We start from the raw sequence: 27,116 nt of genomic DNA on the forward strand, positions 1-27,116 counted from the left end.
TTGAAGCTTTATCATGAATGAATTTGGTTGTAGGTCACTCATTCTGGTTGAAGTTCAGGGTCTTAATCTGCTTTACTCTGGATAACCTCAAGCAGTTTATCTGTTGGTAAAATACTGCCCATAAAAGGTGTTACTGCAGATTTTCTCATTAACACTTCTAGTGCAGATTAAAGAGATTAGAATCCCAAAATATCCAGTGATTTTTAATAGTCCTAGGCCACAAGATCCCCTGGAGAAGGGAAAGGCTGCCCACTCCAGTATTCTGGCCTGGAGAATTCCATGGACTGTATAGTCCATGGTGGTCGCAAAGAGTCGAACACGACTGAGTGACTTTCACTAGACCACATGTTTTGAATCTAAGATGCTTTGAGCAAACAGTATTAAGAATTTGGGGGGACTTCTCTGCTGGTTAAGACTCTGCACTCCCAATACAAGGGCCTTGGGTTCCGTCCCTGGTCAGGGAAGTAGATTCTGCATGCCACAACTAAAGAATCCACACAAACGTTGCATGGAGGCAACTGAGTCTCAGCACAGCCAAATAAATAAATATTAAAAATAACAAAAGAAACTTTACCTGGGGTTAAGAAGGTTTATATCTGCAGATTGCTGGTTAAAATTCAAAGTTCTCATTTTTTAAGGGAATAGAGCAGATGGCAGACTTGGCCCCCTACCTGGTAGACAGGTGTTCACAAAACACTTGACACTGAAAATTGATCCGTGAAAGAGCTGTTTCTCCCCACTCTGAAGAGCCGTGTGGCAACACTGGAGCCTCAGTAATTTGCATCTCTGGAGGCTTAACTCTGTTTCTGATCTACCCACTAAACTCCTGCTGGTTTTAAACATCATCTCTCATGTATTGTATTAAGATGCACTAATAACGAAGACATTGAAGTGACAACAAAACACGCCTGACAACACAGCTGATTCACTTGCATTTTTGGATTATTCTCTGTAGGACAGCACAGTTTTCCTCAAGTTAAAAAGAAAAAGAAAAAAAAAAAAAAGAAAAGCAAATATCTACTCCCAACAGTTGCTGGGGCGTAAGAATAAAGTGCTGTACTTTTCATTAGAAATAGCGTAACGTAAATGCCCTCCAAGATATTTTTACAACAATCTCTTTGGTTAAAATTAAGACTTTTCAACACCTCGGTTTTGAGTATTTTCCGTGAGGGCCCAGAGGACGTGATGGGCCAGGGTCACCTGTACGGAGGGTCAGGACAGGGTGCGCATTTCCCAGCCCGCGCCTCACCAGCGGGGGTCGCCGATCAGCCTCCAATTGCACCCGGCGCCCAGCCCCACTCCACTTCCCGCCCCTGCATTACCGGCGCCCGCGCCAGCCGTGCCGCCGCCTCTTTCTCTTCTTCTTCCTCCTCTTCCTCCATGGCCGCCGCCGCCGCCGACAGGGAATTCAAGGGGTCTTTGCGTTCGTACTGGGCGACCCGCGCTCCGGTGTTGGGATTGACCGGGGTTTGCAGACTGCTGGCCGCCAACTTCGCCGCTCGGTGCGAAGCGGCCATCACCGCGCCGCCGAGGCCTGAGCGCCCGCGCTGGCCCGGGGCGGGGAAGCCGGCGTGGCCGCAGGCGCCCGATTGCTCTTTGCTTAGGGTGGTGGTTACTAGGGGCCCGGTAACTAGGGACGCTACAGGGGCCGCGAGAGGCCAAAAATCACTTAAAACCGGCGCCCGCCGCGGGGCCCCTTGGATAGTGGGAATCAGTATTGAGTCTTTGCTGATTTAGAGGATTGGTCGGCGGAATAGGGCACCTGGTCCCTCTTCTTCGCATTTCACCCCCTAAACGCAAACTTCTCACATTACACTAATGAAACGACTTGTGGTGGTAGTGGTGGGGCTTTTTATTCATTGAAATAATATGTTTGGAGGAGGTGGCGGCGGCAGAAGAAAGCAGGGCGTCTTATTGTTTTGCGGTCTCGCGACAATGGTAACGTTTGCATCCCGCGACCTAACATGGCTCTCCAGCGAGCCAGAGAATGGGAAGCCGTGAGTTACTTTCTACCCTGACTTGAAAGCTGGAAATCGACCAATCTGGAGGAAGGTGGAGCCTGGACCACCCACCAGTGATTGACAGTGCAGGTGTGTGACTCGCACATTTGCTGCTTGGGTTCCTCCGCTTTATAGTGGTGGGTATCGGAAGGCGTGAACGCCCACCAGTAGCTACAAACAAGCCTCATCTCCACCTCACCCCCAACATCTCCCACTTGGGATTTGGGCTCTTCAAATGACGCCTTCCCGCTACACCAAGCGCCTGTTTGAGAAGCCTAACCTTAAAATAGCAGGCGTGGTGCTGCTGCTGCTGCTGCTAAGTCGCTTCGTGGTGCAGTGTCAGCCAAACCCCTACTCCCAGTATAACTTAAAACTCCCAGTGGTATGCTGGTAAATGGTTGATGACGGTCTCTCTGGGAGAAAGTGTATGTGTGATTATACTTATAAATTTTAGTAATAAAAAGAATTGTAGCACACAAGTTATAAATAATACATACTTTTTACTGTAAATCCCCCACAATTGAGTCTTCCAGAATACTTTCACTGGTTTTTGCTGAACTCATATCTATAGCCAACCTATGGTTGCAACTGATTGATGAATGCTGGTTGATATTTTTGTTTGTATTAATGACTAAAATGAAAGTAAAACAACCAACATGTACATTAGAATTTCACTTGTTTGCCAATGTTGTGAGCAACTTCCTTGATAGAATACTTTTCTAACACTAGAAGAATTTTCCTAAATTTTTGTACTATTCACAATGTGACAGCTTTAGATACCACACACAAGTTTTTTCTGCATTACTAATATTTTCTTTATTGCGTTGTTTTAAAGTCCAACTTGTAGCACAGGCTGATTTCCATGGTGTCCCCCCACTACAAGGGCCAATTTCAAGTTAACAGTGTCACATCACCAAACATGAACTTGGGGAAAGATGCCCAATAGGACATCATTACACAGTTTTCCCACCACCCAGATAGAGTAATAGTCTCGAGAGCATACTGCTGCTGCTGCTGCTGCTCCTAAGTCGCTTCAGTTGTGTCCGACTCTGTGCAACCCCCAAGACGGCAGCCTGCCAGGCTCCCCCGTCCCTGGGATTCTCCAGACAAGAACACTGGAGTGGGTCTCGAGAGCATAGGTATAAGAAAATGTAGTAACAGAAGAGGAAGTGAAGAGTTTTGAGAAATTATCTTTGTTTTGAATGTAATTTATTTAATTATAATTCAGCAAAACAATTTTTAAGAATGGCTATGTTTAACAACCAGTTTGAAACTATCCTGATATTTTTACAATCAGCTATTTCAAGGCAGTACTGACAGGCCCCTGTACACTGCAGTGTCAACTGACTGCAGTCCTCACACAGAGCCTGTCTTTAAGGGAGATCTAAGCAGCTAAGTTAGATGGCTGCCACATATGCCATGGTGAATAAGGCAGCTATGAATACTCCTGGATGTGTCTTTGATACAGTTATGTATATATGGAGGGGTGTAGATGATTTGAAGAGCACAATTACAAACAGAGAACACATGTCCATGTGAAAGTCGCTCCACCCTGTCTGATTCTTTGTGACCTCATGGAAGGACCCCCATAAAGTCCATGGAATTCTCCAGTCCAGAATACTGGAGTGGGTAGCCATTCTCGTCTCCAGGGGATCTTCCCAAACCCAGGGATGGAACCCAGGTCTCACGCATTGGGGGCAGATGCTTTACCAGCTGAGCCACCAGGGAAGCCCAAGAATATTGGAGTGGGTAGCCTATCCCTTCTCCAGCAGATCTTCCCAACCCAGGAATTGAACCAGGGTCTCCTGCACTGCAGCCATATTCTTTACCAGCTGAGCTACCAGGGAAGCCCTGGTAATATACATATTTAGAGTATACTTATTTAGTAATATGTACATATATGTTTTGGGAGCGGCGGCTGCATGGTGCGGGAGCAACTGTGAGAAGATACCCCATGTCCAAGGGCAGAGAAGCCCCAATAACACAGTAGGCACTGGAGCAGCAGCTGCTCGGTGCTTGAGTGACCGTGAGGAGATACCCCATGTCCAAGAACAATGGAGAAGCTTCAGCAAGACGGTAGGGGGGGCGAAATCTCATTTAGAATCAAACCCCATACCCGCCAGAATCACTCAGAGGGCTCAAACAAACCTTGTGCGCACCAGGACCCAGAGAACCCATAGAGACTGAGACAGAACTGTGTTTGAGTGTCTCCTGCAGAGGTATGGGTCTGCCCATATGTCAGCAGTGGCCTGCCTCAGGGGCAGGGGCTCTGGGTGCAGCAGACCTGGGTATGGCATAAGCCCTCTTGGGGGAGGCCGCCATTGAACCCACCATAGAGCAGCCAGAACTTACACAGGACTGGGAAACAAACTCTTGGCAGGCACAAACAGAACCTTGTTGTGCACCAGGGCCCAGGAGAAAGGAGCAGTGACCCCACAAGAGACTGACTCAGACTTGCCCATAAATGTCCAGGAGTCTCTAGCAGAGGCATGGGTTTGTGGTGGCCTGCTGCAGGGCTGGGGGCACTGAGTGCAGCAGTGCATGCAAGGGACCTTTTGAAGGAGGTCGCCATTATCTTCATTACCTCCACCATAGTTTGGCCCAAGTAAATAACAGGGAGGGAACACAGCCCCAACCATCAATAGAAAATTGGATTAAAGATTTACTGAGCAGGGCTCTGCCTATCAGAACAAGACCCAATTTCCCCCTCAGTCAGTCTCTCTCATCAGGAAGCTTCCATAAGCCTCTTACCCTTCTCCAGCAGAGAGGGCAGACAGATTGAAAACCACAATCACAGGAAACTAACCAATCTGATCACATGGACCACAGCCTTGTCTAACTCAATGAAACTATGAGCCATGCCGTGCAGGGTCACCCAAAATGGATGGGTCATGGTGGAGAGTTCTGACAAAATGTGGTCCGCTGGAAAGGGAATGGCAAACCACTTCAGTATTCTTGCCTTGAGAACCCCATGAACAGTATGAAAAGGCAAAAAGATAGGACACTGAAAGATAAACTCCCCAGGTCAGTAGGTGCCCCATTGGCTACTAGAGATCAGTGGAGCAATAACTCCAGAAAGAATGAAGAGATGGAGCCAAAGCAAAAACAACACCCAGGTGTGGATGTGACTGGTGTTGGAAGTAAAGTCTGATGTTGTAAAGAGCAATATTGCATAGGAACCTGGAATGTTATTTCCATGAATCAAGGCAAATTGGAAGTGGTCAAATAGGAGATGGCAAGAGTGAACATTTTAATAATCAGCGAACTAAAATGGACTGGAATGGGTGAATTTAACTCAGATGACCATTATATCTACTACTGTGGGCAAGACTCCCTTAGAAGAAATGGAGGAGCCATCATAGTCAACAAAAGAGTCCGATGTAGTATTTGGATGCAATCTCAGAAACAACAGAATGATCTGTGTTCATTTACAAGGCAAACATTTCAATATCAAGTAATCCAAGTCTATGCCCCAACTAGTAATGCTGAAGAAACTGAAGTTGAACAGTTCTATGAAGACCTACAAGACCTTCTGGAACTAACACCCAAAAAAGATGTCCTTTTCATTATAGGGGACTGGAATGCAAAGGTAGGGAGTCAAGAAATACCTGGAATAACAGGCAAATTTGGCCTTAGAGTACAAAATGAAGCAGGGCAAAGGCTAATAGAGTTTTGCCAAGAGGATGCACTGGTCATAGCAAACACCCTCTTCCAACAACATAAGAGAAGACTCTACACATGGAAATCACCATATGGTCAACACCGAAATCAGATTGATTATATTCTTTGTGGCCAAAGATGAAGAAGCTCTATACAGTCAGCAAAAACAAGGCTGGAAGCTAACTGTGGCTCAGATCATGAGCTCCTTCTTGCCAAATTCAGACTGAAATTGAAGAAAGTAGGGAAAACCACTAGACCATTCAGGTATGACCTAAATCAAATCCCTTATGATTATACAGTGGAAGTGAGAAATAGATTCAAGGGACTAGATCTTATAGACAGAGTACTGATGAGCTATAGACAGAGGTTTGTTACATTGTACAGGAGACAGGGAGCAAGACCATTCCCAAGGAAAAGAAATGCAAAAAAGCAAAATGGTTGTCTGAGGAGGCCTTACAAATAGCTGTGAATAGAAGAGAAGCGAAAGGCAGAGGAGAAGAGGAAAAATAAACCCATTTGAATGCAGAGTTTCAAAGAATAGCATGGAGAGATTAGAAAGTCTTCCTCAGCAATCAATGCAAAGAAATAGAGGAAAACAATAGAATGGGAAAGTCTAGAGATCTCTTCAAGAAACTTAGAGATACCAACGGAACATTTCATGCAAAGATGGGCACAATAAAGGACAGAAATGGTATAGACCTAACAGAAACAGAAGATATAAAGAAGAGGTGGCAAGAATACACAGAAGAACTATATATAAAAAATCTTCACGACCCAGATAATCAAGATGGTGTGATCACCAACCTAGAGCCAGACATCCTGGAATGTGAAGTCAAGTGGGCCTTAGGAAGCATCACTATGAACAAAGCTAGTGGAAGTGATAGAATTCTAGTTGAGCTATTTCAAATCCTAAAAGATGATGCTGTGAAAGTGCTGCACTCAATAAGTCAGCAAATTTGGAACTCTCAGCAGTGGCCACAGGACTGGAAAATGTCATTTTTCATTCTAATCCCACAGAAAGGCAATGCCAAAGAATGCTCAAACTACCACACAATTGCACTCATCTCACATGCTAGAAGTAATGCTCAAAATTCTCCAAGCCAGTCTTCAACAGTACATGAACCATGAACTTCCAGATGTTCAAGCTGGATTTAGAAAAGGCAGACGAACCAGAATTCAAATTGTCAACATCCTTTGGATCATTGAAAAAGCAAGAGAGTTCAAGAAAAACATCTACTTCTGCTTTGTTGACTATGCCAAAGCCTTTGACTCTGTGGACCACAACAAACTGTGGAAAATTCTGAAAGAGATGGGAATACCAGACCACCTGACCTGCCTCCTGAGAAATCTGTATACAGGTCAGGAGGAACGGTTAGAGCTGGATATGGAAAAACAGACTGGTTCCAAATCGGGAAAGGAGTATGTCAAGGCTGTAAATTGTCACCCTGCTTATTTAACTTATATGCAGAGGACATCATGAGAAATGCTGAGCTGGATGAAGCACAAGCTGGAATCGAGATTGCCGGGAGAAATATCAATAACCTCAGATATGCAGATGACACCAGCCTTATGGCAGAAAGTGAAGAAGAATTAAAGAGCCTCTTGATGAAAGTAAAAAAGGAGAATGAAAAAGTTGGCTTAAAACTTAGCATTCAGAAAACTAAAATCATGGCATCCAGTCCCATCACTTCATGGCAAATAGATGGGGCAACATTGGAAACAGCAACAGACTATTTTGGGGGGCTCCAAAATCACTGCAGATGGTGACTGCAGCCATGAAATTAAAAGACGCTTGCTCCTTGGAAGGAAAGTTATGACCAACCTAGACAGCATATTAAAAAGCAGAGTGAGTGAGTGAATGAAGTCGCTCAGTCGTGTCCGACTCTTTGCGACCCCGTGGACTGTAGCCCACCAGGCTTCTCAGTCCATGGGATTCTCCAGGCAAGAATACTGGAGTGGGTTGCCATTTCCTTCTCCAGGGGATCTTCCCAACCCAGGTCTCCTGCATTGCAGGCAGACGCTTTAACCTCTGAGCCACCACAGAAGTCCAAAAAGCAGAGAAGTGACTTTACCAATAAAGGTCCATCTAGTCAAAGCTATGGTTTTTCCAGTAGTCATGTCTGGATGTGAGAGTTGGACTATAAAGAAAGCTGAGTGCCGAATTATTGACGCTTTTGAACTGTGGTGTTGGAGAAGACTCTTGAGAGTCCCTTGGACTGCAAGGAGATCCAACCAGTCCATCCTAAAGGAAATCAGTCCTGAATATTCTTTGGAGGGACTGATGCTGAAGCTGAAACTCCAATACTTGGTCACCTGATGTGAAGAACTGACTCATTTGAAAAGACCTTGATGCCAGGAAAGATTGAAGGCAGGAGGAGAAGGGGACGACAGAGGATGAGATGGTTGGATGGCATCACCAACTCAATGGAGATGAATTTGAGTAAACTCTGGGAGTTGGCAATGGACAGGGAGGCCTGGTGTGCTGCAGTTCATGGGTTCGCAGAGTCAGACATGACTGAACGACTGAACTGAACTGAACATACATATTTAGTAATATACATATTTTAGAAAATATGTATATAAATATATTTTATATATTTTAAAGGGCTTCCCAGTTGCAGCTAGTGGTAAAGAATTTTCCTGCCAGTGCATGCAGGAGACATGAGTTCAATCCCTAGATCGGGAAGATCCCCTGGAGGAGGGCATGGCAACCCACTCCAATATTCTTGCCTGAAAATTCCCATGGACAGAGGAGCCTGGGAGCTACAGTTCATGGGGCTGCAAAGATTCAGACACAACTGAACGACTGAGCACATATATTATAAAATAATATAAATAAATTTACATAAATATATATATAAAACCATTGGAGAGTATGTATTATTTTAGGAACACATGGAACTTTGTAAAAAGAAACCATAGCACTAAGCCATAAAGCTAGCCACAAGAGACATCAAAGGATTAATATTGTACAGTCAACATTCTCTGATCAGTTAGTGCAATTAAGTTAGACAATAACTTTTTAAAAAAGCTAGAAAAAACCTTTCAGTTTGTTGACTCTGGGCTTCCCTGGTGAGTCGGAAGGTAAAGAATCTACCTGCAATGCAGGAGACCTGGGTTCCATCCCTGAGTCAGGAAGGTCCCCTGGAGAAGGAAATGGCTACCCACTCCAGTATTCTGGCCTAGAGAATTCCACAGACAGAGGAGCATGGCAGGCTACACAGTCCATGGGGTGGCAGAATTGGACATGACTGAGAGACTTCCACTTTCATTTTGCAGACTTTAAAATATTTCTAAAAAACAATTCATGGGTTACAGAAGAATTCATGACAGAAATGATAAAATACATATATATTTAAATTATATATGAAATAAATATATTACAGTTACTTTGAAACCACTTAAATGTATGTCAAATATAAAGCATATATTAATAAGTTTATATATCAATACATAAAGTATACTAATATAAAATTATATATTAATACAATAGTACATTAATGTATTTAATAACTTATTTTAAGCTGTGTTGGAGTAATTTTTTTTAGCCATGCCACGTGGCTTGTGGGATCACAGGATCTTAGTTCCCCAACCAAGGACTGAACCTGTGACCCCAGCAGTGGAAGTGTGGAGCACTAACTGCTGGACTGCCGGGTTATTCTTGTTTTGTTTTCTGATAGCAGCTGCTGCTGCTGCTAAGTCGCTTCAGTCGTGTCCGACTCTGTGCGACCCCATAGACAGCAGCCCACCAGGCTCCCCGTCCCTGGGATTCTGAAAGGGTAAGGAGGTGTTATCTTGTAGTTTTGATCTGCATTTCCCTAATGATTAGTGCTGTTGAGCATCTTTTCATGTGCTTATTGGACATTTATATATCTTCTTAGGAGAAATGTCTATTCAAGTTCTTTGCACATTTTAAAATTGTGTTGCTATGTTGTTTTGGTAGTTCTTTCTTGACATTCTAGGTGAAAAAATTGAAAAAGTGAAGGTGTTAGCCGCTCAGTGGTGTCCGACTTTTATTCTAGGTAGTAATCCCTTATCAGATATGGGATTTGTAGATATTTTCTCCCTTTCTGTGGGTTGCTTTTTACTCTGTTGATGGTGTCTTTGATGCACAGAATTTTAAAATATCACGAAGCCCAGTTTGTCTTTTTCTTTTGTTATCTGTGTCTTTTATGACAAATCTAAGAAGTGATTGGCAAAATCTAATGTGAAGCTTTTGTTCCATGTTTTCTTCTAAGAGTGTTATTGTTTTAGGTCTTAATTTAGGTCTTTGATCCATTTACAGATAATTTTTGTGCGTGGTGTTAAGTAAGGGTCCCATATCACTCTTATGCATGTAGATATCCAGTTTTCCTAGCTCTATTTGCTGAAGACTGAACTTTCCACATTGAGTGGCCTTGGCTCCCTTGTCAAAACTCATTTGACGATATATACGCTTTTGAACTGTGGTGCTGGAGAAGACTCTTGCAAATCCTTTGGACTGCAAGGAGATTCAACCAGTTCATCCTAAAGGAGACCAGTCCTGGGTGTTCATTGGAAGGACTGATGCTGAGGCTGAAACTCCAATACTTTGCCACCTCATGCGAAGAGTTGACTCATTGAAAAAGCCCCTGATGCTGGGAGGGATTGGGGGCAGGAGGAGAAAGGGATGACAGAGGATGAGATGGCTGGATGGCATCACTGACTCAATGGGCATGAGTTTGGGTGAACTCCGGGAGTTGGTGATGGCCAGGGAGGCCTGGCGTGCTGTGATTCATGGGGTCGCAGAGTTGGACATGACTGAGCTACTTAACTGATGAGGGTTTATTTCTGGGCTCTATTCTATTCCACTGGTCTAAATGTGTGTCTTCATGCCAGTGCCACACTATTTTGATTACTGTTGCTTGTAATATAGCTTGGACTACCTCCAGCTTTATTCTTCTAAACGGTGCTTTGGACATCTTTTGTAGTTCCCTACAAATGTTAGGATTATTTGTTCTAGCTCTTTGAAAAAAATGCCATTGGTATTTTGATAAGGGATTATATAGATCACTTTGGATATACTGACACTTTAACAATATTAAGGTTTTGAATCCATATAGTGTTTCCATTTGTCTTCAACAGTGTTTTGTAGTTTTCACTGAGCAAATCTTTCACCTTCTTGGTTAATTTCTAAGTATTTTTTAATGCTATAATGAATGGAATTCTGTAATTTTTTTTCATATTGTTCAGTTAATGTATAAATGCAAATAATTTTTGTGTTGATTTTGTATCGTTATTTTGCTGAATTCATTCGTCACAACAGCTTGTGTGTTGAATCTTTGGGACTTTTTACATATAAGATTGTATCTGCTGAGGCAATTTTACCTCTTCCTTTCCAATTTGCATGCCTCTAATTCTTCTTGCCTAACTGCCCTGGCTAGAACTTCCAGTACTATGTTGAATAGGGGTGGCAGTGGGCATCCTTGGCTTTTTTTTTTTCAGTAAAAAAGCCTTCAGTCTTTCACTGTCAGTCTTTACTCTCTACTGTGATTTTACTTGCATGACTGATTTTTCATATTTTGACGTCCTTTTAAAAACTGAAGTGCAGTTGTTATCCAGTGTTACCTGTGTACAATACAGTGATTCACAATTTTAAAGGTTATACCCCATAGTTATTATTATAAAATATTGGCTATATTCCTGTTGTACAATGTATCTATTTTATACCTCATAATTTGTATCTCTTACTTACCCACACCTATATTGCCCTCCTTCCTTCTTTTGCCACTGGTAACCATTCGTTTAAATTTTTTGTGATACTATAGTTTGTTGTACTCCACATAAGTGGTATCATACAGTGTTTGTCCCTTATTTCACTTAGCAAATGGTCTAGTATCCCATTGTATATATAATACATCTTCTGTATCCATTCACACTACTCATTTTTTTAATCCCAGGCACTGTGAATTTTGTTATTATTATATCCTTTTAAGAATTTTAAGCTTTGGTCAGATACAGATGTTGCTTGGGATTGGTTTGATCCTTTACAGAAATCCTGTGTTGTGATGAGTCCAGAGTGGTCTTCATGGCTAATTCAATCTTGCTATTAAGGCTGTACTCTTCTGAAGGCTCTACTCATTCCCTATTACAATGTTTCTCCAATCTAGTAAGAATTTAAACTATTTCAAGGCCACTGTAAATCCAGTCTACTACTTTTCACTGGTTTTTCTGTGAACTCGATATAGTTTTACCGGACACAGAAATACTCAGCCAAAGACTCAACTACACCTCTACACATCTCTGGGAACTATTTCTGTAAAGCTTCATTTTCTAGTACTCTGTTCTACAGCTTCTAGCCACTCAGTGTATCTGAACCTTTGATCCTTATCTTAATTCAGCAATACTGATGGAAAAGCTATTAATCTGTACCTTTAAAAAGCTCAATAAACTTAAAAAGTGATCTACACCTAAGATACATTATAGTCAAAACCATCAAAACACAAGAAATTTTAAAGTGGGAAGTGAACAACTTCAGCAACATTGTTTAACATTTGCTTGATTTCAAGAAAAGTGACTACACAAAAATGCATCCATCTGAATCAAACTGCCCCATGACACACGAAACTGCACACACCCCTCAAAAAAACCGAGACATTAACCTTTATAAGCCAAACTCAATACATCCAGTGTTGCAACCTAGGTTTCATATAACCCTCCTTCTACTACTTTGCAATGACATTAGCTCCAACAGCCACTTCAATTTTCCGGTGTTTTTTCAAGTGGCATGTAAATGGAATTCTTAACCACTTACTGTTTGTGAAACTATTTGATCAGGTTCCTTTTGTGTTGTTGATGAAGTCTTGGGGTTGTCTCCAACCACATTTCTTCTCTAAGCCCTGTGGGTACAATTTTGCGTACCAAGATTTTTAAGGATACATCATATTATAGAACTGACTTCTATGGCAAAATGTCAATAGTTGGAGGGTATAGGGTGTTCATACTGTTCTGTGAACTGTTTTTTAATGGAAAGCTAGGGTGGGAATTCCCTGCCTGTCAAGTGGTTAGGACTCAGCGATTTCACTGCTATGGGCCTGAGTTCCCTGGTCCGGCAATTAAGATCCCACAAGCCACGGGGTGTGGCCAAAAAAATAAAGAAAATGCGAGTGAAAAAATAAATAGTACTCAAGAGGAAAAAAGTATGCAAAACCTTTGTCTCATTAGGATAGTCATCATTCCTATTTAAAAGCATACCTCTTAAATATTTAACAGGATAATTTTCCTTTCATTGCTTTAGAATTATCTAACTGAATCAGACCACTATTTTTGAGTTTTGTCATTTGGCCTTTCAGTGACAAAGCACCACCACTGCTTCCGAAAACATTTATAAATTTTATAAACTTGTAAAACCCAATCAAACCCTAAGTAGTGGCTTAATTTACATCAAACTTAATGACTAACATTTGTCTTGTTAGCATTCCTGTTACAAATTTTTAAACATATTTAGATATACAGGTATAGCCTAAGACACAGACACACATAAGGGTGCTGAATAACTCTTAAAAGTTCATATATGAAAAATTCTGGCTAAAGTATTTTGACTTAAAAGTTTTTACATTATACAACATTCAGTTTTATGGCAGCTATAAAATGATTCTTTTCCAACAGCAAGGTCCTAATACCCACTAAAGAGAGAAATAATTACTGAATTATTAAATTCCAGACTATCCAAAGACTTATCTGAATTTACCACTTACCAGATTAGTCATTTTAATTAACTACTGGAGTTATCGGATACAAAGGAACTTCATACTGATTGGCTGAAGTTCTCCAAAACCTTTAGGAGTCCCCCCCTCCATCCACTGCTTTCATAATACTCTTTATATATAATACAAAAGATGATGAAAGTAATCACGGATTATGTAAGGCTCAATTTGTGATCCACCTTAAAGGTCTGGCCTTTATCCAAAGGCAATCAAAAGCCATGAAAGGAGTGCTTGACAAGTTAAAAAAAAAAGACCACTAAGCTATATATAGAATGTGTGCAAAGTTGACTAGATGGTGACTAAAACAAGGACAGAACTAGTTAAATTTTATAGTACTCTTGGTGTAAGACTAAGATGTTTTAAACCACTGAGAAAAGACTTACTTATACAAACAAAATTTGCTACATATATGGATATTTTTATTTTTAGAAGGAATCCCAATTAACACAACAGTGGTTCTTAGAAAAAGGGATAAGAATGAGAAAAACTTTCATTTTTCACTCTTTCTGTACTGATAACTTTTCAAACAGCATATGTATTACTGAAAATGGGGGGTTATCAGGGTGATGAGCATATTGGGCCAATTTTCCTTCTCAATACTTCTATCAATAAACACAAAACTGGAGACTTCCCTGGCAGTCCAGTGTTTAAGATTCTTTGCTGCCCATACAGGGAGTGTGGGTTTGATCCCTGGTCGGGGAAGTAAGATCCCACATGCCATGCAGCCAAAAAAGAGAAAAACAACAAAAAACCACAACCTAACACAAAACTTAAGAGTACCCAGCATTAAGTCCTTCAGAATTTAACAGGCAAATGTTAACTCCTTTTTTCTCTCCTCACAGATTTCTAAAGTCAATCAGAAATAACAGAATTTAGGAGTGGGAATAATGCAGACTATAGAGCAATAAATTAATCTGCTTTTTGAAACCATGTGTTTAATATTTTCATTAAACTGTGTCAATACAATTTCAAGCAAATGCCAATTGGAAGACCAGGCCCAGAAATTCATAACAATCTTCCAAACAAGGAATGCCAAGGTGCTCTTCCACTCCAGCTGCACCATTAGTGGCCATGATGGTGCCAGTCAGACAGTGTTAACCAGATTACCGAGTGTTTACCTGAAAAGAGAAAAATTTCAAAACCTGTAAGGACACAATTTTAAGGATGGAACATGTTTAAGGTAGTTATCCAAACTTCCCTGTTTTTATAGGTGAGAAAATACTAGACGTATGAACTGTTTTCACCCTCATGACTAGCAAACTAACAACATTTACTGCTCCCACCCCAACTCCTCAAAAATATGCCTTTCTGCCCTTGTAGGAAATTCACAACCTGTATATACTTACCACATCATCAATCTTCAGAATGCTCCGGACAGTTTCAGTTGCTAGAGTCAGTGCACTGACTGAAACCAACAGAGGCTGGACAACCAGTTCCTCCAGTATGTTGGAAATACCACCCTGCAAACCAGTACAAGTTGCTTTTAGTATTATAATGATACACATTACCAAATACACTGTTACCAGTAAACCTCAAAGCCTTTCAAACTTAGTTTTCCTGTAGTCTAGTCAAGAGTCAGATACTCTCTACTAAGCACTTCCCCAAGTTATAGGCTGTTTTTCAACTAAAATCTGGAAAAACTGAATTAACGCTAGACTCTCCCAATCTGAACTCCAAAACAATTCTTTTATTTTAAAATTCCTGGCAAAAATTAAGTAGATGATATAGTTATTAAAAATGTTAAGATATTTTTTGCTATATACCTGAAACTTGTTGAGTTGCTCAGTCTTGTCTAACTCTTTGAGATCCCATGGACTATAGCCTACCAGGTTCCTCTGTCCATGGGATTTTTCCAGGCAAGCATACTGGAGTGGGTTGTCATTCCCTTCATCAGGGGATCTTCCCAACCCAGGGATCAAACCCATGTCTCCTGCATAGGCAGGCAGATTCCTTACCCCTGAGCCACCAGGGTAGCCCTCAAAACTAACACTCTAAATCAACTATCTCAATTAAAGAAACAAGTTATGAAATTTAAATCATCTGATTCCTAATTCTGAATTTGGCCAAGTCTAGTCTACCTGGTCCTTCACATCATTCTCACTTTCCACTTTTAGATTCTTCCTGCCACTATTCCCTCACCTTTATCCTAGGATTACTGCTGATGTCTTAATAGGCAATCCTGTCTCCATTCTTGCCTCCTTAAAATGCTCTTTCCATCACCTTAGTCTCTTGGTTTAAACCAATACACAAAAACCCAAAAACTCGCAACTACTGGAATTAAAAAACAAACACACACCCAGCCACCCCACCCATTCATCAACAACTCAAGGGACTCTTCATTCTAGCTTTTATCCAATCTTTCCAATCTTAAAGTCCATTATATGATCAACACATCACCTCTGCTCTAGACAAAATGAATTAACTTTTTTGGTCCCTCTTACCTGTAAATCACTGCTTCCCCATTTGACACTTTTTTTATCCCCTACCAAAGTTGCAGCTTCCTAAAACTTTCCCTAACCAGGTAGTGCCCTCGAATTCTACCTGCTTCTACCTTAAAAAAAAAAAAAAAAAATCACCTTGTAGTGTCCATTTTTTCCCATTACATGTTACCTGTCTTCTCAATAAAAGCAGACGTTAATAAAACAATACAACAGAAGAAATCACTACTGTTCTATGTGTTTACCCTATGTAACTACACCAGGCTGGTGCTCACAATAGCAGCAATGGTTAACTATACACCAGGTGTCTTTGTTAAGAACTTTCTATTTAGTGACTTCCCTGGTGGCTCAAATGGTAAAGCATCTGCCTACAATGCAGGAGACCCAAGTTCAATTCCTGGGTTGGGAAGATCCTCTGGGGAAGGAAATGGCAACCCACTCCAGTACTCTTGCCTGGAAAATCCCATGGACAGAGAAGTGTGGTAGGCTATAGTTCATGGGGTCGCAAAGAGTCGGACACGACTGAGCAACTTCACTTTCACTTTAATCCTCACAGACCTATGAGGGAACTATAATAATTCCTGTTTTTACAACCAAGAAAACGGAAGCACAGATTTAAAGTTGTACAATCATAAAATGGCAGGGTTAATGAACAAAATACTATTTCTCACTTAAGGCATCATCTTCATTTTCACTCATTAGCATACATTAACTAACCTGCAGGTTTTGTATCCAAATTGAAGGTTACTCTATTTTTAATTACAAAGCCTTTCATTCCACAGACAATTATGAAGCTTTTAGTATTTTTTATTAATCAACATTTTCTGCAGTAACCAAAGTTTAAATTACTACCTTTCGGACATTAATGCCTGTAGTTTTTTCTCCCTGAGCATGCCGGTTTCTTAGTTCTGTTACAGTAGAAATAGGATTCAGGCCAGCGTTTTCAGCTAGTGTAGATGGAATGACTTCCATAGCATCTGCAAAAGCACGAATGCAGTAGGATTCCATACCACTCAATGTTCGTGAGTATTCAGTTAACCGTAGGGCCAACTCTATTTCTGGAGCACCACCTCCTGCAATAAGAGCTCTGAAATTCACAAGTGTATTTTTAGTTTATTTTATCCAACAGAAATAATAATTTATTTAAAAGCTTAATACTCTTTAAAGTTTTAATAATACAAAAAATCTTTAAAATTTAAAATCTTAATAATCAAAATATGGCAAAACATTACTTAGTAATATTACCTCTTCTTCACTAAACAGCGAATAACACAGAGAGCATCATGGATAGAACGCTCAGCTTCTTCTATCACCAATTTGTTAGAACCACGAACAACAATTGTAACTGTTTTTCCAGGGCTTGCACAGCCTGTAATCTTTAGTAAACAAACTTTGGAATTAGGTTATTTGAAGGATTAAAAAAAAAAACCCAAATCCCAAGCAAATAGAAACTTAATTTTAATAGTTACCTTGATCAGTTTGCCAGAACCATTTAAGCTGACCTCCTCAGCTAACTCAGCAGATCCCAGCATGTCAGCAGTGAACTGGTCAACATGAGCAACTGGTTTGGTTCCAATTGTCTGGGAATAACAGTCACATTCACAAACTCAGACGTCTGACTAGTGAACATTTTCACATATACAGATATTAAGAATATTTTACCTTACAAATGAATTCAATGTCTTCTCTTTCAATATCCTTTACCACCATAATCTTCATTTTGTTCAGGAAATGTAATGCAAGATCACTAAGAGCATCTCTAAAATACAGGAACAGTGATTATGTCAATACTGGTTTGGAATAAAAATTCTGCTATTTAACTCCTTAGGGTTTTCCGTAATTTTACTATCGTTTAAATGGCCAATTATTTAGTTATTTGTGAAAGGAGATGCTTTAAATAGCTTGACCAAGTTTATGAGCTCAAAATTCTTAAATAAGATTTCTAAAGGATAATATTTAAAATGTATTCCAATGGCACTTGTAAAACACACAAAAGCAATTGTCATCATCCTTCTGATAGTTAACAATTAATACTTCATGAATTTAGAATTAAGTATCATGCTAAATTATGTTTGCTGCTACTGCTAAGTCACTTCAGTCATGTCTGACTCTGTGTGACCCCATAGACGGAGCCCAACAGGCTCCCCCGTCCCTGGGATTCTCCAAGCAAGAGCACTGGAGTGGGTTGCCATTTCCTTCTCCAATGCATGAAAGTAAAAAGTGAAAGTTAAGTCTCTCAGTTGTGTCTGACTCTTAGCGACCCCATGGACTACAGCCTACCAGGCTCCTCTGTCCATGGGATTTTCCAGGCAAGAGTACTGGAGTGGGGTGCCATTGCCTTCTCCATCAAATTATGTTTAAGACCCCACAAATTTACACGTTTACACAAACTATCTGAATGACCCCGCACCCCAACAACATTGATACTGAAGGGTAGATATCAGTATCCTTGTTTTACAGATAAGTAAACTGAGTTTTGAGAGCAATTTACTACAGGTTACTAGCTATTACGTAACTTGAATTTAGAACCAGGTATTCCAACTCTTCAACAAGGTGTCTATATCAAGAGATCCACAATACTTTCTGGAATAACACATAGAGTACATGAGAATGTGTCTACACTGAAACATCAGTTTCTTCAAAAAGGCATCAGTTTCAAACTTTGGAGAATTCTTTCAATCTGTGGACTATCCAACATTCCCCCCAAAAGAACTTCTAAAATTTCAAGACAAACTATTGCATGGCCCTTTAAATAAAGAACTTCCCTGGTGGCTCAGACGGTAAAGCATCTGCCTTCAATCTCAGGGTTGGGAAGATCTCCTGGAGAAGGAAATGGAAACCCATTCCAGTATTCTTGCCTGGAAAAATCCCATGGATGGAGGAATCTGGTAGACTATAGTCCATGCGGTCACAGAGTTGGAGACGACTGAGCAACTTCACTTTAAATAAATACCTCTAAAATTTTAGCTATATTAGGTACCTTTTTACTTGATAGTAAGGATCTTGGTCAAGAAGAACATATATCCTACACTTAAATTATCATAACAAGAAGGGAACTCACTTTAGATCATTTACCAGAATACAACAATGGCCTAAAATGCAAATCTGTTCCAGATTTCTAGTGGTTTAACACACCCCTAATGCTTCTTAAAAACTGCTAGAAGGGATCCAAAATCAATTATTGTTAAGAGATGAATAAAATAAAATGCCCTATACCTTAGAATAGACTTCTGTATGAGAAGAACATTACATCCTGTTTTTTTAATTTGCTTCACTAAATTTAGAATATAAGCTCTCTCTTCTCTTAGCACTCGATCCATTTGAACATAGTCAGAAACCACTATTTGATTGTCCATCTGTTCAGAAAAAGAACATATTAATAATTTGGATTTTAAGAGTTCTTAAGCAAAAAGAGAATTTTAATGAAAATATTATGCACAATATAAATCCAACGAAAATCACATCAAACTAGATATTACATAGACACACACAGAAAAAGTCTAGAAAAATGAATATAATGAAATATAACTCAGGTTTTATATTTTTATCTATACACCTTACTGGTATTTTTTTACAATATTTTTGGAAATCATTAAATTTAAAAATGATCATCCTATTTCATGGATATGTCAATTCTCCTCATAAAAACTTACATGTTACTGAAATAACTTCAATTGCATCTCTTTTACTCTATGGTTAAAAAACATTGATATGCTGAAAGCAATTACTAAAGACAAGTACTATAATATTTAAGACCTAAAAAAGAACACTGATTTTTATATGGGTTAAAATTTGGGAAACAAACGACTCAACAGGAAACCTATATGCTAATACAATATGAAATGAGAGCAAACCTGAAATCAGGTGACAAAGATCAGCCACTCCTTCAGGGAATGGTACTTATCACTAAGAGACTTGATGTGTTAAATTAAAAAATCACCTTTTTGGAATAAAAACAATAAGCTGGTTTAAAGTTCTACTATGCAAACATAAAGACAAACATCTGGAAATCCCTCTTACACATAGCCTAGTTTTACTGTTTCATACATATCCTTATGATTGTCTTCATTTGAGAAGTCAATGCTCAATTTCAATAAACAGCCAACTGAAATTAAATTTATCACATGTGGCATCCAATATTTTATACATTTGTCTTGATTTTACTAATTATTTTTAAATCCTTGCTTTCTATCACTAGTATTAATATCAGCATTTTCTATTTTTATAATAATCAGCAAAAATCTTTGTTATTAGAAAGTCAAACACCTAAGGAATCATTTGGTTTTACTTACATCTGTTTTGGGAGCAGATAAGCAGAACTGAATAAGCCCAATCTTAGCCTTTTCAACTCTGGTTATGCCAGAATTTGCTACCTTTTGAGTAAGAACCAGACCTTCCACCAACTCACAATCATCAATTGTCCCACTAAGAAAAAAGAAAATGAAGAGACAGTTAAGAGGGGAGGGAAATCTCCAAGTTTAACAGACTGAAAACAGATAAAAAATCATCAGTCTGATAAAATGTGCTTCAACCTCACTCATATTTATTAATGGCCCATTCCTGAACCTCTCTGATCACACCACTGCTCTGCCATCACTAGGGAATATAAACTAATTCTTGAAACTTCCACATTAATATCAGCTGTCATGAAAACAAAACAACTCAATTTACGTGCCTTTCATCTACATTTTTCATTTAACTATTTTTGAAACAGCTTATGTTTACTTTGAAAATTATTTTTTATTAAAGTTATAATTAGAGATGCTTACCCAAGCTTCTTAACTATTTTAATATCTCTAAGATCTACACTAGTAGCTGTGGCTGGGTCAATCACTTTCATCACTGCATCTACACTCATTGGAGAAAGGAGACTTGAATACTGAGACACAACCTAGTATTAAAAAGAAAAAAAGTTAGTGTCATAAAATGTTGTAACAGAGAAAGTCCCAGTTCTTTAATGATAAAGATATTAAGAGAAGTGATCTCAATTACTTTTTTGAGTGGGGTGGAGAACAAGGGTCAGACACAACTGAAGTGATTTAGCACACACATGGAGTACATGAAAGAAAACATTACATATAAACTATCTTTTCCACTCAAGTTTGACTGTCACCATATAAGAATATATGTTTGCATTCCTCTTTTATTAATAGTCAGGACTGACTAGATTACTAGTAATTCAACAGGAAATCCAAAAGAACAATTTTATGCTGAGGTTTCGTACTTAAACTGAATTTATGAACGATGTTATATATGTGCACCCCTATTACTGAGGGGCTGATAAAAATAGGTAATGGTTAGAACATATTGAGCATGAATTCTATGTCATGCAGTAGCTTTAACACTTTACATTCATATACTCAATCTTCCAATGAAAAACCTAAAACATACAGCTTAATTAAGTGGAGCCAGCACTGAACCCAAGCAGTCTAGGATCTATGACCAATGCTTATAACCATTATGATATTCTGTCTAAATTAGTTCTGGGGACATTTACCAACACCATTACTTAATATCACTAATACGATCTAGATTTCCACTTAACATTTAAATAATACTGATGAAAAGGAAAAAGAATGGAGTGGGCATGTGACACACAACATAACAGAGAATAGGTGACATGAGCTTCTAAGAAACTGAAAATAACATTAATGCTTTATATTTGATTAAAAAAAAAAAAAAAAGCAACATGGTTAAGAGATGGACCATGATGGGCAGCCCTATCTGGGGTTCAAGTCTCATCTCTACCTCTCATTAGTGGGTCTTGGATAAGTTATTTAACTTCACTTTCTTTTCCCATCTGTAAAATCAACTTACCTAAAAGCCTCGATGTGAGTTAATTTTACTTGAACTAATTCAGTTATGCAAATTAGTTTAGTTACCCACTCTTGAGAGTTAATATTTATGAACTATACAGCATGAAAAACCACAGCATCAAAAACCACAGAATAAGAGTGGCAGTTCCTGATGAACTTAACTGTACTTTTACTATGATCGCATTGTGTTTGTCTCACCTTTGAGTTCAATGAAGTGGCCGCACTATTTAACAAAGTTTCTCTGTCACTCAGTTCCACAGGTCGAGACATGTCAGTCAAGATTTCAATGCCCTTTTCCAAAGCCTTCTGGAATGACTCAGAAATGATGGTGGGATGAATCCCTGTCATTTGTGATAGGGTAGTTAATTTAATAGTAACAGATAAACTTCATACTTGACATGACTTAAAATTTCTTTTTTCATTACAACATCAATGCAGTCAAATTTTAAATTCTTAATAATGGTTTGAATAACTTTAACTGCTAATGTCTAATAATTTATTTCTATTTAATTTGAAATAGATAAATTACATATTATGTGATACTTAAGACTAAAACCATTTTTTTACTTTACAAAGATTCTATAAATCTACATCATAGTAAGTGACTGAGGAATCACACACAACTACATTTAGGCAGTATGTACCAAAACAAGAATCCTTACTTTCTCTCCTAAATCACAGTTCTCATCTATAGCCTGTTTAGTAATACCACCAACCAGTCATTTCTTAAAAGCAAAATTTTACGAAGTTCCATTCAAAACAAAGTAGGAAAGCCAGGGGTGGGGTGGGGTGGGGGGAGACCCAGAAGCAAAAATAAAGTTTTTAATCCACATGATAAACATAGCAAAATTAGCTGTTTCAAATTAAATTATTAATCTCATATTACTTAATAACTTTTGCCTTTCTTCAGTAATAAAGCATGTCTTATGTCCTACCCACCTTTCTGAAGAAGCTTGGTACAGGAATCCAAGAGAGAGCCAGCAATAATGACCACTGATGTGGTGCCATCTCCTGCTTCTATATCCTGAGCCTTGGACAGCTCCACCAGCTGGGTGAACAGAACATGTCAAGTCGCTCAGTAAGAACTGGTTCATGAGAACCCAGTAACATCTAACTTTACATCAGTGACATTCACATCATGTTCACTTATAGATCTTGATTATCAGCACTGTAAGAGTCAATATACTTTTCTTCTGATTTTTTGTCCACCTTGGTTTGATTTAAAAATGATGACCTATATATTTGTGGCATGCAAAATTCTACTTACACACTTTATAAGAAGCTATATTATGATTTATAGTTCAGACTATGGGTTGTTTTTTCTTGCCACTACTTAAAAGAACTAGGGGCACTCTGTATATTGAAAAGCTATGAAGTGCAGGATTCAGATGAGAAGAGACTGTTAGTTTGAAATCCTTGGCCAAGTTTATCTAAACTGACCCTGCATGAAGCACAACCTGACTCATTTTCAGTCACCTTTACCTAATCGAAAGGGATTTTTTAACAGGAATTTCTAAGGAATTTGTTTTTGCTGATAGTTTGACTCCTCACTTGACACTAGAATCACTATTATGATTTGTAGTTGAATTAAAAATTATTTTTAAAAATAAATATCAGGGGAAGTTTAAACACAAGATTTTGCAAACAATTAGAATTCTACTTTCAGCTAACACCCACTGAATAATTGGTACAAATTTTTTTTCAACAGTACAATTTTTTTCTCTCTTCCTTATATGTGAGGCACCTTGCTGTGGAAAAGGAGAATTATGTTTTATTATGATTTTCAACAAAGAACATAATGCTAGGGATACAACATATCCTAAAAATATGCCTGATTAGCATAAAAAAGAAAAACTTTCACCATGTTTAAGCTTACCACGTGATCAAATAAAACAAATTTAACTGTTTACCGAATATCAAATAACACACTTAAAGAACACCAAAAAACTCTCGCCTAAAAATTACACTTACCATTCTGGCTGCTGGATGTAACACCTGCATTTGTTTCAGAATGGTGGCACCATCATTTGTAATGGTCACATCACCTTTTCCATCTTGAATCTGCAAAGTATAGTTTTTTAAAGGTTGTTATTTCAAAAAATTTTTTTTCTTTATCCAGTATTAATGTGAAACCCTAAAAGCTCTACTAATTTTAATACTTCTTGTACAGAAGTTAACTTATGTTTGCATAATGCTTAATTTCAAATTGTTTTCCCTTACCCTGGTGTCATGATTAAGAACATGCAGTAATAGTCCCAGTTTACAAGTGAAATACCTGGGTTTTTTCTTACTTAAAAGTGAAGGAACTAAGACACTAAAAAAGGGATACAAAAGATATTATAAAGAATCATCATAAAATATGAATTATAACTAGGTCCCGTTCATCCCAAAGTAATCTATCCCTTTCTGAACTCTCAAAGCCTTTCTAACACTTTACTTTTTAAACAGCACATCTTAACCCTCTAGACAGCTTGCAGTAGGCACAGTAGTACTCAATAAGTAATGAATGATTGAGCCTTTTACCATTTTATCCATTCCTTTTGGTCCGAGGCTTGTTCTAATGGCATCAGCAACAGCTGTAAATAGGGGGGGGGAAAAAAAGAAACCAAGACTCTTTAAAGAGCAAAGCATTTCTTCTACCCGCAAATCATCATTTTGTCCTTATTAGAATATGGTGCATAACAATTCACTGTTTGCTAAAGAAAATTTTATACCTAAAAATCTACTGAACACAGAAATATTTTACTCCTTTAATTGTATGACACTTCACTTTTTGTTGCTAACGTCACTATACGTAGCATTTGTACCCTGCACATATGGCAGAATAAATTTTGAAGTCACCTAATCCTCCTATAAATATCAATATAACTTAAGTCATGCGCTCTCAATGAGGACTGCATTACCTTCCCCATTTTCTGAAACAAAACAAGCAGCAATAACAGGACAAGCTAGATCTCCTAGTATATTCTACAGCCCTATTTGCTTTTGTATATTCCACAACTAGAATAATGCTTTCAGTAGGTTGTGTTAACAATACATAATCTTAAAAAGATTGTAAGAAAATATTTGGTGTAGTTTAAAAAATATTCTACTTAATTATTTCATAATTGGGGGCTGCATTTCCTAATTATTCAGCCATCATTAATTACTCTTTCAGGTGATTTTAGTGGACCCGCATGGCAACGATGCTACAAGCAGACCAATTCACTTTAAGAACACCCTTACAGTCATCTACAGGAAGCCTCTAGAAAGGCACACTATTCAAAAATAAAATTTTTGCTGATCACCTCCTCAAAAGTGAAGTTTAACATACTATGTAGTACACAGTATTATCTGTTAAATGACTTGTGCTGAATAGAACTACCACAACTACTTGTGTGTGTGTGTTGTTTTGACATTGTCAACCAAAGAGAAAACTGGCTCCATGAATTACACTAAAGATGCATCTGGCAACAGCTTTTCCCCACCAGTCTGTAGGGTTCTTTCTGACTTGAACAGTCTAGTATGTTCCAGGAGCTCTCCTCACTTCAGATGTAAAGGTCAGGTTTACAAGTAAGTGGCCTTTTCTTTCTATATGCATTCCTCTCTTGTCCGATTTCAATTCTCTGTGCAGGGATGTTTCCAAATTTGCCGAAGTAAACATCCCATCCTGTTACCTTGTTTGTTGAAAATCTACCATATTCTATAGCTTTTCCAGCCCCCGCAACATGGCACCAGAATTTACCTAACACCTTGTTTCTAATCAAATAAATCTAAGCTTCAATTATGGTCTCTAGATAACTATCAAACAACTTTGATTTCCTGGTAAAGACTCTTGAACTTTCAAACGACTCCTAGATTTACCATGTAGTCATTCTGACATCCTCAACTCATTTAAGCCTGACCAGAACCTATTCTCTCTTCTTCCACCATCCTTCCTTCAGTGTACCTGGTTTTTCCCAGCAGTAGCAGCACCAGCAGCACCATACCCTCAGTCCCCTGGACAGATAACCTCAAATATCTGTAAGGCTGTACTCTATGTAAACATATATATACACCTGGCTCCTCATATGCTTTCTTCTTTAAGCCTTACAGCAACCCTCCAAGGTAGCTATTATTTCATTATATTGAAAAACAATCTGTAGCTGAGGGAGTCGTGTTAAACCCTTTCCAGAACAACAACAAAGGACACCAGGCCTTTAAGATCGGGCCCCACTCTACCTTTCCGATCTCCCCTCTCATTTCTTCCGGCACCTGATGCTCTAACCCAAATGAACTACTCCCTGTACTCAAACACATAACGGGCAAGAACTCTAAGCCCCTGTTCTCACTTTTGCTTCTAGACTCTTCTAATTCAACCCGACGTCTCTTAATCCTCACCAACTTTTTTTAAGCGAACATTTCCATCCTCAATTTTACAGGGAAGAAAACCTTGGTTAAAGGTCACAAAGGCACTAAGTAACGTAACTGAACTAAACCCAGGACTTCTTGAATCCACCAAAAGCCAAACTTCATTTGCTGGCTGTACGTGCAGATAGGACATCAAAGCTCAACGCAGCCTCGTAATTACTCTCAAACAAGGTGGGTCGGTCGGTTTCCCACCCCCAACCCCCAGTTACAATGGACCCCGCCCCAATTTAAGGCGCGGAGAGTTTACCCGAATTCAATAGCTGCCCCTAGAAAAGTATCTCCCTATTTTAATAAAAACAAAAAGACTGAAGAGTATCATACAAACATTCTACGAGTAGACCGCTGCATAAGTGCCCCGGCTGCTTTCTTAAGTATGATGAAAGCAGCACGCCCCGGGACGGAAAATTATGGGCGTCCAAGACGCAGAATGGGGCCAGTCCAAAGGCTTCCATACACTGGGTCGGGAATAACGGCAGGAAGGAGGAACCCTGCACTGAGCTTATTCTATGAGAGGCCCAAAGCGGATCAATGAACGAACAGCCCACCCAAGGCTGGGGGTGAGAGTGCACAGTCAGGCCCGGCGGGCCGCGGCTCAAGCCGGGGAGCGATACCTTTGGCTGCGGAGATGTTGCTGAAGCGGATTTGGGCCGGCTTATCGCGGTCCTGATAGGCGCTCTTCCCGCGGCCGCCGGCAGCCCCGGCAGCCCCGACAGCCCCAGCGGGCGGCCCGGTCCGGGGTGCTACGTTCTCGGGCATGGCAACCTTGGATGGGTCTGCGTTAGCTTGGGAAGGACGGATGGACGCGGATTGAGGCTGACCAGGGACCAACCGTAAGCGCCCACCGCCTTCACGAACCTTCCAGAAAGCGGCGCCGGCGCCGGGAGGAGGAGGAGCCGGAGAAGGGGTCCTTCCTGCAGGCGCGGCGCGGCCATGACGTCACAGACTGCCCGCCGCGCGCCGGGTGAGGGGGCCAGCGCCGAGGAGCTGGGGGCTGGCCGGGGCTCTTGGGCCGGGGTCCTTTGGGCCGGGGGCGCGCTGAGTGAGCTCGGGGGAGGCAGAAAGGCCCACCTGCGATTGTAAAGGCTGGTG

The 27,116-nt window shown here is 39.7% G+C and overlaps 2 protein-coding genes across 3 annotated transcripts in view; both read right to left on the minus strand.

The window, feature by feature from the left end:
- FAM161A (FAM161 centrosomal protein A) overlaps positions 1–1,600 on the minus strand; it is a 29,371-nt gene extending 27,771 nt beyond the window's left edge. Inside the window, exon 1 of one of the 2 annotated variants that reach the window (XM_055540402.1) lies at positions 1,323–1,600. In XM_055540402.1, coding sequence (XP_055396377.1) covers positions 1,323–1,517 — 195 coding nt within the window. In that variant the 5' untranslated portion in view covers positions 1,518–1,600. The remainder of the gene's footprint in view (positions 1–1,322) is intronic. The other variant, XM_055540403.1, reaches the window with a different exon arrangement.
- Positions 1,601–14,299: 12,699 nt separating this feature from the next.
- On the minus strand, positions 14,300–26,936 carry CCT4 (chaperonin containing TCP1 subunit 4). Its single transcript, XM_055540406.1, has 14 exons — positions 26,639–26,936; positions 24,162–24,214; positions 23,610–23,699; positions 22,578–22,686; positions 21,837–21,979; positions 20,592–20,713; positions 20,115–20,247; positions 19,039–19,178; positions 17,485–17,581; positions 17,292–17,402; positions 17,068–17,198; positions 16,675–16,909; positions 14,731–14,844; positions 14,300–14,502 (listed from the first exon to the last, which is right to left on the minus strand). The coding sequence occupies exons 1-14, from the start codon at positions 26,781–26,783 to the stop codon at positions 14,488–14,490; spliced, it is 1,638 nt and encodes a 545-aa protein (XP_055396381.1). The 5' UTR covers positions 26,784–26,936; the 3' UTR covers positions 14,300–14,487.
- Positions 26,937–27,116: the final 180 nt, after the last annotated feature.

Source organism: Bubalus kerabau, chromosome 11, assembly GCF_029407905.1.
Source record: "Bubalus kerabau isolate K-KA32 ecotype Philippines breed swamp buffalo chromosome 11, PCC_UOA_SB_1v2, whole genome shotgun sequence".
In the NCBI taxonomy this organism is placed as follows: domain Eukaryota; kingdom Metazoa; phylum Chordata; class Mammalia; order Artiodactyla; family Bovidae; genus Bubalus; species Bubalus kerabau.